General features: G+C 41.8%; 1 protein-coding gene across 1 annotated transcript in view; it reads left to right on the top strand.

Annotated features, from left to right (window-relative positions):
• Positions 1-12,484, top strand: part of RIN3 (Ras and Rab interactor 3) — a 64,339-nt gene that overhangs the window by 29,775 nt on the left and 22,080 nt on the right. Inside the window, exons 4-5 of the mRNA XM_066321894.1 lie at positions 8,299-8,371; positions 11,352-11,443. Of these exons, the coding sequence (XP_066177991.1) occupies positions 8,299-8,371; positions 11,352-11,443 (165 nt within the window). The remainder of the gene's footprint in view (positions 1-8,298; positions 8,372-11,351; positions 11,444-12,484) is intronic.

Genomic DNA, 12,484 nt, shown 5'->3' with positions numbered 1-12,484 from the left:
CATTTTAAGGAGTCTAATCGCTTTTAAGCAATTTGTCTCCTTGTCTCCTATTTTCCTTAGTGTAAAGAACTCTGTTCAGGGTGGCAAACACCTTGCCATTAAGGAGAATAGACTGATGAATGCTGTTGCTTAACTCAGTTCCTGTTGTTGCACATAAAATGCAGAGCTACCCCAGTTATCTTCAGATTAGCCTCTCTCAGACATAGATAACAATCTGCCCGCAGCACCGGGGGCTCTGCATGGGTTTATTTCCCCTGTTTATCCATGTTCTCATTAGCAAGAAGACTGACATCACCTACACAGCTTCTTGGCATGAAAAACCTCCCACTGAGCAAGTCGGCTCCATGGCATGGGATAACTGGGCAGCTCTGCCCCAGCCCTGACCTTCAGCTCTGGGAGGGCTGTTTTACTGCTGCTTTCTGCTGGATCTCATCAGCCTCCACAGGCAGTACCAGAGCAAAGGCTGCCTCTGTGTGGGCTGTAATAAGGACATAGGAGACATTAGCTTTGTCTAGTCTGCTGTCTGTGGTTTGATTCGAGATAAGACACTGAATGATTTCTACTCTCCTAAGGATGTCTAACCTAGACATCTTCCCAAGATCAGTCTGTCTCCATTATCCACATCAGTATTAACCTTGAAAAGTGGGTTAGAATCAAGGAGTTCCCCTTCAGGAGACTACTCTGAAACAGGACCCCAGAATTTTGGTTTGGCAAGAACAGCGAATGCGAGCTTGGGGGATAGTGTAAAACATGGCATGAGGACACATTTTATAACCCGTGGTGCAAGCCCATCATTTCTCTCCTAAATGCAGACATGCACAAGGAAAGAAGAAAGTCTCACCAAGTCTTCTTATTTGAGCTGAGTCCCACATCACTTTGACACACTGCTTATTTTAAAACATAAAACATTTGTGCAGCTGCTTTTTCAAGATTGAATACTGCCAGGTTTCTCTGTGGTTTACAAGTTGTTTTGGAAACATTCTGGTTGCTCGTAGTGGGTAGCTTTATTCTTTTTTTTTTTTTTTTTTAAACTCTCATCCTGAAGAGTTACCTCCCTCTCTTGATACAAATACTTTCATTTTTACGCTAAGCTTTAAACCGATGGGATTGTAGAGAAAGCCTTTTGGAAAGAAGCCCTCAGGGTCTTGTTAGCTTTGTTAATCCTTACTTTGACTTTTTTTTTCCTTATTTTTCACTCCCAAGAGGCATAATGCAAAATCTGTGTGTAATCAGAGCTAGAGACTATGCGTGCTGTTCAAGGATAATATTGTCTTACCCTACTCTGCTTAGTACCTTGAACACAACCCAAAAAGCTTACTGGCTTTAAAACAGCTACTCTAAATCAGTACCCATAATACAAGTGCCCTTGTCTCAGTGGCTGAACTGAAAAAAAATAGTAATTTTTATCCTTGGACAGTGCTATCTAAAGATCTTATAGGGCTTAATAAACAAGAGTTTAGATTGTAAATGAGGTAAAGAAGATATTGTTTGAAGTGAAATGAGGGCATTAAGGACCTCACTTTCTGACCCTTAAGTAGGACCCTCAAAGTCAGTGGCAGTGCAATCTATCCCACTCAGAAGAAGGAAACTAAAGAGCTTCTTTCATCAGGTTGGCAACTAGGTGGGATTGAAGCTCTTGGAAGCAGAAGTGTATTTTTTTCCTTTTTTTTGTCCACCCTATTGACCTCTGCCATTTCAAAATCAATTATTCCCTTTTGTCACTCACCCTTGGAAAGTGTCTTCTTTGCAAAGACTTTTCTTCCTGGAAGTCTCTCCTGCAGAATGTGATTCTGAATACTGGATGGCTTCCCTTAAAATGCTCAGCAAACTTCCTTTTTCTGTATGATTAACCTCAGCACTATGGTATTTCACAATGTATCTCAGAACCAGAGAAATAAACTTTTCTCCAAAGTAAATGGAGAAAAATGTTTTTTAATAAAATACATCTGTATGATAGTATGCATTTTTCACATAAGGATTGATTCTCAAGAGTTATTCATATGACCTGGAGACTGTTGCTAAGAACTAAATCCCCAGAATTTCAAATCATAGCTCTGTTTCCTGCTACATGAGGCACAGGGGAGACCCTTTATATGTCTGAATGCTTTGTTTGGTTCACAAAGTTTTACCAAAGAAATTTGTCTTTTGAGAATAATTTACAAGTATCTATATCCAGTTTGTCTTGTCAGCCATGGGCCTTAGCCCTGACAGTTTTAATGGACAGCTGGGCAGCATAAATCTTGTCCTGCCATTGTAATGTACGAGTGGGCGCTGAATGACCCAGTTTTTCAAACTGGGACTTCCCCAGCAATGATCCCAACTCTTGCTCGGCTGCCTAGTGCAGCGTCCACATTGATTATGTTATCCTACTCCCCTGGCTATCTCCCTCAGTCCTCAGGATTTCAGAAAGGCCATGCTTCCTTCCCTAATCCTGCAAAAACCGACCCTGTGTGGTTACATCTAAAACTTCAGCTGTGTATCTCTTATCGAAATCTGGTCCGGGGAATTCCCCTGGGAAGAAGTCCTGAATCTCCTCTGGCTGAAGAAAAGTTGAAATTTCCACAGACTTAAAGGTGTTTATTCTATACCTGGAAAGGGGATATGGGCTGGAGACAAGTAAGCAAGGGCTTTGAAACTGAACAGCCCCTCTCCAGTGTGTGCTCTGCTCTTCATCCCTGAAATAACTGGCAGTGCTATCCACATGGACACCTTTAAGGAAAACACTGAGGAGCTGAGACACTTTTCTTTTAGCTGAGTTGGCTGTGCTTGAAGTATGTGTGAGAGGCACCCTCTCATCCCCTGCTGAAACACTGATTGCAAGGAGGAGGAAACAGAGCAAAATGTAACAGGTTCCTGCAGCGTACTGCAGCAGAGACAAGACCAGGCAGCACTGGGACTTTAAACTGAATTAAAGGCATTAAATCTCAGTGGACACCAAGGTGCTGCCCATCTGCTTGGCTGAATATGGATGAGCCAACGTACAGGGGAGTGATCAAGATCCCTGTGGTTAAGTGTGAGAACAGTTCCTTGGGGGCAGAACATGCACACAGGGTAGAGGAGAACTGTCCCTTCTACTCAGCTCCAGCCTGAGGAGAGTACCAAAGCCTGTGATTTGCATCTTCTTTAATGACACCTTGTTCAGCACAGCATGATTATATTTAGTGAAGAACATAGTTTAAAAATAGATTTCTCTTATACTCTACAACCAAGCTCATTAACACTTTATCACCTTCATAATTCATTAGTTCCAATTTCCCAGGAACTGCCATGAGCAGTGATTTTTTTCATCATGGCCAGAAAGATTAAACTCTGTAGGATGCCACAAAATTGAAATCTTTTGAAAAAGAATGAGCTGGATGCACAACAGGAGACTCAGGCAGAAATTCAAGCCGGGGAAGTTTCAGCCCTTCCTTGATGAGGAAAAAAAGCCAGAAACAACTGGTAGTTAAGTGAAGAACACTAGGAAAGACAAGAAAGACAAAACAGACATAGGCTGACCAGGACAGTCTAGAATTGTGGAACCTATACCAAAAGTGCAGTTTTGACATCATGTGGAAAAAGCAAAGGGATCAGATTACAGAATAAATAAAAAGAAGCCTTGAGAAGTGACAACAGATAAACAGTGGCAGTGTTTTACAAAAACACAGCACTAGAAGGCTATACAGCACCATCGACAAGGTCATCAAGAAATAACACAAGAAATAATGCTGAAGACAGATAGTAGGAACTTTCAAACAGAGATGTTCCAGAAAGGTACCATAAACACACTAAGGACTTCTACCAACGAAGTCTAAATTTCCCTTCTTTAGCAACATCCAGCTGAAGCTCTTTCTCTTAAAACCACCACGAGCCAATTACATGAACTGGGTCAGAGCTGGGGAACTGAAACAATAACCTGAAGGAATTACATCACACTCTCACACATTTCTGCAAAGTACAGTAGGCAGGACAAGCACAGTGTATCCTGACAGACACAACAGCCTCAGCACTAGGGCCATGGCAGTCACTCCATTAAAATACCCAGGGCTCATTCCCCAGTGTCAGGAAACCGCTACCGTGCAACATCTTGAACTGTCAATGTCCGGGAATAGAAATTTTGGTAGCCTCTGCCTTGAAGTGATCCCATCCTCATAGCAAGATTTACTCACTGAGGGTAGCAAAATAGCAGCAAAGCTGGCCTGTGCTGCTTACTGCAAAGGTCAATTGTGGCATCTAACCAGAGGCTTCTATCAAAGGAGAAAAACACCTCTTGCTAGGAGACTATGTATTTATAGTCTGAAAATAGAAGTAGAATACTGGTATCACACTCATAATGATAAATCTCACAGTTTTCCAGAACCTGGAAGAATGAGAACATCTAAGCACATCCAGGCAGGGCTTCTGAGGATGGTTGTGTTCTCAGTAGTCCTCTGTCAACATAACTGCTGAGAATAAGGAATTAGTGTCTTTGAATTCAGATGTCTCTGAAGGACTACAAAGATACCAAAAACAAATGAAAAACCAAGTGGATAGCACTAACAGTGCCACTAGAGAAGAAGAAGCTGAAGTAATTGAGTCCCATGAGCCTGTGTAAGCAATAAGATGGAAATGGCTTGGTTTGTCCATGTGACCAGAACAATGGAACTAGCAAACACAATTCCGTGGGGAAAAATCAGAGAGGAAGGGAAGGCAGAATGCTCAGGGACAGTGTGACTCAAAGATATCTGCATCTGGATGGAGAAATGATGGGGAGATACAAAGAGTAAAGGGAACATGAATACAGATTCATGTTCAGTGCCTAAGGATGACAGTCCTCTGAGTATACCGGTGTTTGAAAGAGGAAGATGAGACAATCATAAATATATATAACAGTTCATAACCTGGCCATGTTCTGTTCATTTACTGAGCTGCCAAGCACACACAAAAAAATATAGTCACCAATGAACCACTAATGCATGTTGTTAATGCTTCTTTCACCCATAAGAAAAATTATATCATTCCTTATCTCTTTGTTTCAGATTACTCAAAATTGCCCACTGATCTACACATTTCCCCTTTTATTTCCTGAAGGTGATATTTTTCAATGGACTTCTAAATATTAGGTAAACTCAATACGCTGTGGCAATATGTTTGGCTCGCAGGACCCAACCTATTTTTTCTCTTGCTTTTGATCATATTTTTGACATATGGTGAGATGTTGATATTTCTTTAGTCTTCAGATGCTCTGGGATCTAGTTTTCCAAGCCCAGGAAAGGTGAATTTTTTTCTTTGCACTTTTCATCAGGATTACAGCAGTCTGGCAGATGTCTGCTTGTATATTCTGCAAAAGTCATGAGTTCCTATAAATGGCAACATCACGATCCTTCCCTAAGCAGCAGTTCTCATGTCAATGAAATGTCCCCAGCTACCCACAACACGCCTACAGCCAGAGAAAATCACCTCTTCCTGATTGTCTTCTTGGAGCAGGGTGCCTTGAAGGTAGCAATGGCTCTGGGGGAGAGAAATACTGTCCCAAACAGTCAGCAGAGCCCTTTTAGCTGCACAAAATTGCTATTTTCTGTATCTTCCCAAGAATTAGAAACATGCAGCAGGATGCACATAATTGTCTCCACAGGTGAATGACAACCATTGCCACAAGAGAGGTTCCTGTATTGAACCCATCATCTGCCATCCAAAAGAAAAGCACTACTTATCAGTGATGTCTGCTGGTGCCAGCAGGTGTCTAGAAAAAAACAGGTTAAGAGAAAACTACTAAATTTTCTCCCAAGGAAGATGTTCCCCACAGGAGTTTGCAAAGCTTCCCCCACGGGTGCTGTGCTGGGAGCAGATCCAAGTAGCCATGGCAACCCTGTGCAAGCTGCTTGACATGGCCACTGCTCAGAATAAATTTTGGACTGAGTATTGGTCCTGATGGTGTTAGTACCTCGAGTAATGACACATCTAAAACACTATTCTTACTATTCTTCCATCTGTTCTTACTTCTTTGCAGGCTGCCCAAAAATGTCCCAAGAGAGCTGAGAGTCTCTGTATGATGAATTCCAGCCTGCTGAGAAATATGCTTGGTTTTGTTACCTTCTATGACCTCCAAGAGCAGGGACAGTACTATTTATATATACCACCTGCTGAAAACTTCTGTCTTTGAGCTTCAGCAGCTTTTTGTACCTAGTCTTCTTTAGCTGTATAATTTCTGGTGATTCGTGGTGTTTTAGTCAATTTAACTATATATGTGAGGAGAAGTAGCTATGTGGTGGCAAGGCACTTACATGTGGAAACTCCTGTCACAGAGGCACTCAGGCTAATTTTTTTATTTTTTTTTTTTGTCCAACATTCAAGCTCCCAAGTGGCAGAGCTTCTTCCTGGCACCGAAACAATCAATAGTCCCAATCCAAGCAATTTGCTCATATATGTGAGCATGTACAGGTGCAGCCTGGTCTCTTGTGGATACCTGCAACTCAGAATGCCAAAGTGAACATGTGGTTCTTGACAGAAAAAAAACTCCCTTAAAACCATCATCTGTACAAAAGGCCTTATTTAATAGCTGGAGGTCTGAGTGAATTCAGACTCTTGGGTTTTGGTTCATTCTCCAGAACAGGACTGGGTTTTGTCTTTATTTTTGTTTCCTGTGTCAGAACTGCAAAGCAGATGGGTTTCAAACTACAGAAATTGTTCATGGTAGATGCTTAATGAAAATCCCTGACTGAAATATGATTCTTATTATGGAAAAAGAAAAAACTCGCCAAACATGATTTTTCCAGTTGTGAGAGAAAGGGATTGTTTTACTCAAAGTATGTTTTAAATTCTACATTACAGTCTGGTATGGGTGCATACACTGAGGTTAAACTGTTCATGGTGATCCAGCATAAACTGATGTTAAGAATGACTGTTGAGAATTACATGGCCTTTGTCTCTATATAAAATGACTACATTGGAATATTCAGCCCAAAATAGCAACGTGCTGGGCCTGGGCTGGAACAAAGGGAGAAGTAAAAGGAGGAAATGCCTGGTTTGGGGAATGAGATACGAATGTGAACAAGAGACAATCTTGAGCATTTCCTTGCAGGAGGATTTTATGCTGGCTGGAAAACAACAGCCAGGGCACAGAGGTGAGGTAGAGGAGAGCCAGATGGATGTCTCCTTCCTGCAGGTGCTGGAGGCCCTTCTTTGCAGGAGACCAACCACCATGCAGCCATGGCAAGGGGCTGGAGATGGTGGCAGGGCTATGAATCACAGCTGACTGAGGAACCTGAATCACAGTAGCTGAGCTTTGTATCTACAGCTCTGGCCCATGGCCTAGAACGGTGTGAAGAAAGATGCACAGCATTTGTGGGCAGTGCCATAGGGGTGGGAGCTGGTGCTGCTCCCCAGAGACTCTTGGCATGCTCCTGTGGCAGCTCTGGGGTGCAGCTTTGGGATGGTTCTTTACCACCAATAAGTGGGCATTTCTGAGAATCCACTGCAGATTTCCTTACCTTTGCCAATGTCTGTTGTGGGAGGGTGTTGTGCACAAACAGGCATCAAGTTTGCAAGACTATAAGGCTGAAGCAAAGATGGACACATCTCTCCTGCAGATCTGGGTCTTTCTGCCTTGGGTTGTTGGTCTGTGAAACTTTCTCAACTGGCCAGTGAATTTTTTTCTAGTTTGAAACCCAAAAGCTCTATAGTAACATGTGAGATCTGAGCTACACAATGCCCAAATGCATGTCATTATAAGGAGGGTCAAGTTAAAGAACTCTGCAATATGGGGGATTATATTTTGCCACTTAAAGGAGAGTGCAGTCCTTGAATAACACCATGGGAGGGAGAAGACAGAAGAGATACAAATAGGCTGTGCTCACACTGCCTTTGTGACCCAGGTCAGAGCCCACACACACAGTAATGAAACCGCAATTTCTATTTTTTTTTTTTTTTTCTTCAAAGCACTTTGTCCATCCAGACCAAACCAGATTCCAGCATGGAGAGTCACAAGGTCAGCCTTGTATGTATTGCAGATATGCACATCCTTAGAGACAGATGGGATTGTAACAGTTTGAAAGTGACCTAGGAGGATTTTTTTCTTCCCATTGTTTCTATTAGTGTCACCACACTTGGATATCTTGTGCTAACTTTTCAGAAAGCCAGGCTGAGATATTTCTTCACCAGTGTCTTCAAATCCTTGTTGCGTTTGGTCACCTGAAGCCAGTTCTTTACGCTTCATCATATTAGCCCCTGCAATAACTGGACAGTCACAGAACACGAGATGTGCCAGCCAAACCTACCTGGAATTTTTATCATATAGCTCAAAGAAAACAGCTGCTGACTGTCTTTTCTGGTTTTCACCAGTCCTGTACCTGGAAGGATCTGTCCTTGTATTTGAGGATGTCTTCAAACTGGTTGCCTTCTACTGTGTCAGCAGGTGAGTTGAATTCATTGCTTCCATGGCACAGTCATTTTGCCCTCCCCTCTGGTCTGCCCTTCCCCAGTGCCCAGTCCCAGCACAGACTGCTCTGTATCCTCTGCTACCCTTCAGCCTGCCAGACCAAAAGGTATTTCAGATGCCTGTATCTACAATGGGGCCAGATCACCCCACAAGCACACTTGTCCCTGCAGCTGGAAGCTTTGTCCATAGGGCAGCTTCCACAAAGAACAGAGGCACAGAACTGGGGCTAGGAGGGACGGGCGGAAGAAGGGCCTCAAGTTAACTATTTATTTAAAGCTTTAAGCTTACGCACACACACACACACATGCACACACCTGGTAGCAACCTACTAATGGACTGTTGCCTGATGGCGACTCAAAGCACTTACGACTCAATTCACCTATGGGGAGTCTGTTAAGAAAAGTAGTCCTGAAACAATGTATGTTCTTTAGCTAAAATTTAAAATGAAAACAAAGTGTTTGCTCAGCACAGAAATACCAAGAATAATGACTACAGAGATGGGAAAGACCTGTAATGTCATTTTCACTAGTGCAAGGTTTGATCAGCAGCTGATGAGCCCCTCTGTGTAAATAAACCTATATGTCTGCAGCCTCCTCTAATCTCTATCTTTGTGCTTTGCACACTGCAGCAATATCTCCACCTACTTACTCCACCCCTACTGCAGCAGGCCTGGTTGTGAGTTGATTGCAGACTTTTGACTTCCTCTGTATAAACTTACATGACTCTTAAAGTAGTTATTTTCTTTTAAGAGGAGAAAGCAGATTCAGGATATGTTTACAAGGCAGTCACATTAGTCACTTGTTTAGGTCACACAGTAGGAACATTCTGTCTGGGGTAGGAACAGTGTGCTACAGCTTATCCAGCCAGACCCTCACTATTTTGAGGGCTGCTTCTGCAGCCAGCTGAGTTCAACACTACTGAGCCACAACTCCTACCTGCACACAAGAAACCATGCTCCACCTCACCCTCAGCAGTTAATAGACATTTAGCCACTAGATGTGTATAGACCCTAAAGAATAAACATAAATTAACCCCTAGACCCTGATAAAGATTTTTTTCTCACCAAAGCAAAGAACAGCCCAAATGTAAAATAGAATGGGGTATTTCTAGTAAGTGGCTGGTGACAGAGAAAATATGCTCGCTTCTGCTTTCCTGCAAAAAGGATCATGGCTTGAGAAAGAGCTGCAGAAAGAAAGAAAGAAAGAAAGAAAGAAAGAAAGAAAGAAAGAAAGAAAGAAAGAAAGAAAGAAAGAAAGAAAGAAAGAAAGAAAGAAAGAAAGAAAGAAAGAAAGAAAAGTTCTTCTATTAGCTCCTGTTACAGATGTTATTTCTGAGTGTCAAATACACATTAAGATGGTTCATGTGATTTTCCAGGCTTCTGTCAAAAGACAAGATAAAAAGGGAATAATTTTCTGAGAGAAGCAGGTGATAAAAAGACACTGACCTACCATTTGCTGGCAACTCACAGGAGCTCTCTGTGATGGTGAATGTAGAGGCCTGAGAACAAGGATGTAGTAAATTGTCTATGAATAGCTGGAAAGAGCTTTTCAGGGTTGACAGGCTCTTCTCAGAAAAAAAATTTGGCCTGGATATTTTACCTGTCTGTAGTTAACAGGTGACTTGGTGGCTGGTCTGCAAGCTGCCCCATTAATAAAACCAGATTTTTTCTATTAGGGCAATGTCCTAATATTTGATCTTAATATGTTAAAAAAAAAAAATAGAACTATTCATGTATTCATGCATATAAAATAAGAGAGAAAGCAGAAGGTACATGGATCCTCTTCCTCTTTTAAACCTTATATCTGCCATGAAAAAATAATAAGCCAGGGATCACATCAGTTTATGTCAGTGTGCTCAGTGGTGCACAGAGAACCCATGGGGATTACAAAACACCAGTAAGGTATGTATCTGTTAAAAAGGTCAGAAATAGGCCCCCTGCATTCATTCATCTGTCAACAGAATAGGTCTGCAGTCATGTGCATTTTTTGGGGAGTGTATTTTTATAGCAGAGACCTCCTACTCACAAGGCCAGTTTTTTTCTCTAACGATTCCTTGTACCATGTAGAACATTTTGTAAAACTTCTTAGGTGTAAAATGATCCTGCACCATTCCTTGCTATCAGTTAGGGACTGGCTTTTCCAGTCCTTGTTAGAATGGGAACTGAGGCAAGAACAGGATTAGCAAATTGTCACTGGGCAAGAGGCAAACCTGAACAGTTCACTGACAGACACCAAGTGCTCTGTTAAATTGCTTGAGATTTGGGTGTGTTTCAGTGAAACCCAGCCAACATCCTCTGAGAAACTCTTATCTTTTTTTCACTGGAAATACAACATCTTTCCAGAAACCAAATACTCAGAAGTCTGAGAGTGGAGAGTTAGAGAGATATGTGTTTTCTCAGTGTCATTCAGCACTTCACCCAGGGGTTGCCCTTCCCCAGGCAGGGTCTTCCTTCCCCAGTCCCTGTGTGCCTTTACCGATGCCTTACACTTACAGAGATTTTTAAAAGAGGAAGCAGAATAGTGAGAGAGGAGTGAAATCAGAAAGAAATCTTTCAGAATTTTCAGAATTCAGAAAACAGAATCAAATCCTTTAAGCATGAAAAAGATTGGCTTTTCTACTTAAAATAATTACAATTTGTAGCACCTCACTTCTGATGGGGAGATATTTTGACCCTTGTGGCCTCCCCTGAGGTGAGAGGCACTCTTGCTGTTTTCAGAGGACAGAACCAGGACACAGTGATTAAGTCAGTGCTATGGCATAAAGCATCACTACAGAAGCCGGTGATCTTTTGTGAAATCAGAGCAACTCAGTCCATAATTCCTTACTAGCCACAACTTTGCAGAATACAGCTGAAATTGTGAGCCAATCCAATCACTAAAATCAAGTGAAATCTGGAGTTCCTAACAATTGTGGGGTTTATTCTTTTGCTCTTTTTTTATTGTGTTTGTTTCTACAGGGATTTGCTGCCCTTTACCCTGAAGCTGCCACAAGCAATATTAGAAGCCAGTAGCTTTCAAGACCTTGAAATTATCTCCAGTCTAGGCATAGGTAAGTCACTCAAAGCAGTCAGATTTTCACTTGAACTTGTGAGAACAATGGGGCCTTGCATAGACATAATGCAACCAGAAGATAGATGAACTATTGTCTTTGAGACAATAGAGAGGTCTGAATGCAAGAGGAAGATGTTTATGATCTTTATGTTCATAGCAGGATGCTGAGAAAAAGGGCCCTTTCCCCTTTGGCCATAAACCTCCACCTGGATCTCTGTCCAGAGCATGGTACCTACGTCTGGGTAAGCTGTGGCTTTCACCAGCTAAAGTGCAGCACAACCTCTCAGGATAACTTACACACATTGGAAGTAGCTGGTGTCTGAGCTACATGGAAAACACCTTTGAAACTTCTCCTTCTGATGTGTGGGGGCAATGCTGATGAAAGTGAGATAATTTTGAATTTTGATATTTCTGCTTCCTCCTGCAGGGTTTCTAGTTGGTAGAGAAATACGTATCGTCCCAACATGTTCTCTCACCTCACACTAATCACATGCAAAAAGAAACATTATTTTTAGTGACAGTGCCAAACAAGCAAATTTTAGATGAGATGTATAAAGTTGCAGTTATGAAAAGCAATTCTGTTAACTAAAGGAAGTCTCCTTTCTATTCCTTTTCATTTAACACACTCCACTTGAGACAGCTACTTCAGTTAGCCACTTTCATGCTCCTTGGTTTTTTGGTTTTCCTTCAGGTGTTGAAAACAGCCAAACAATGGAGAAAATTGAAGAGTTAGCTCATTAAGAGATAGTTATTAGAGCATTCTCACTATTTTTGGATCTTCTGCATCATGCCTCCAAGAAGACATGGGCAAACCCCACTGATTTCAGTTCAGGTGGCTTTGTTGAATTTCACCAACAGATTTGCCTCTAACACTTTCAGTGTCCTCTATTTTGAATATGTTCCAATTTGTCAAAGCATCCTTTTATATGGATGCCCAGACAGCACTTGTTGCTGATAAAAAGGTACTTTACAACTTGAGATAACAAATTGCAAACTTAATTTTTTAAAACAAGTCTAAAAATTTGGATTAAAATGTAGG

Source organism: Sylvia atricapilla, chromosome 6, assembly GCF_009819655.1.
Source record: "Sylvia atricapilla isolate bSylAtr1 chromosome 6, bSylAtr1.pri, whole genome shotgun sequence".
Lineage (NCBI taxonomy): Eukaryota > Metazoa > Chordata > Aves > Passeriformes > Sylviidae > Sylvia > Sylvia atricapilla.
The sequence above is the reverse complement of the archived record's forward strand: the minus strand, read 5'-3'. Positions and strand labels throughout refer to the sequence as shown.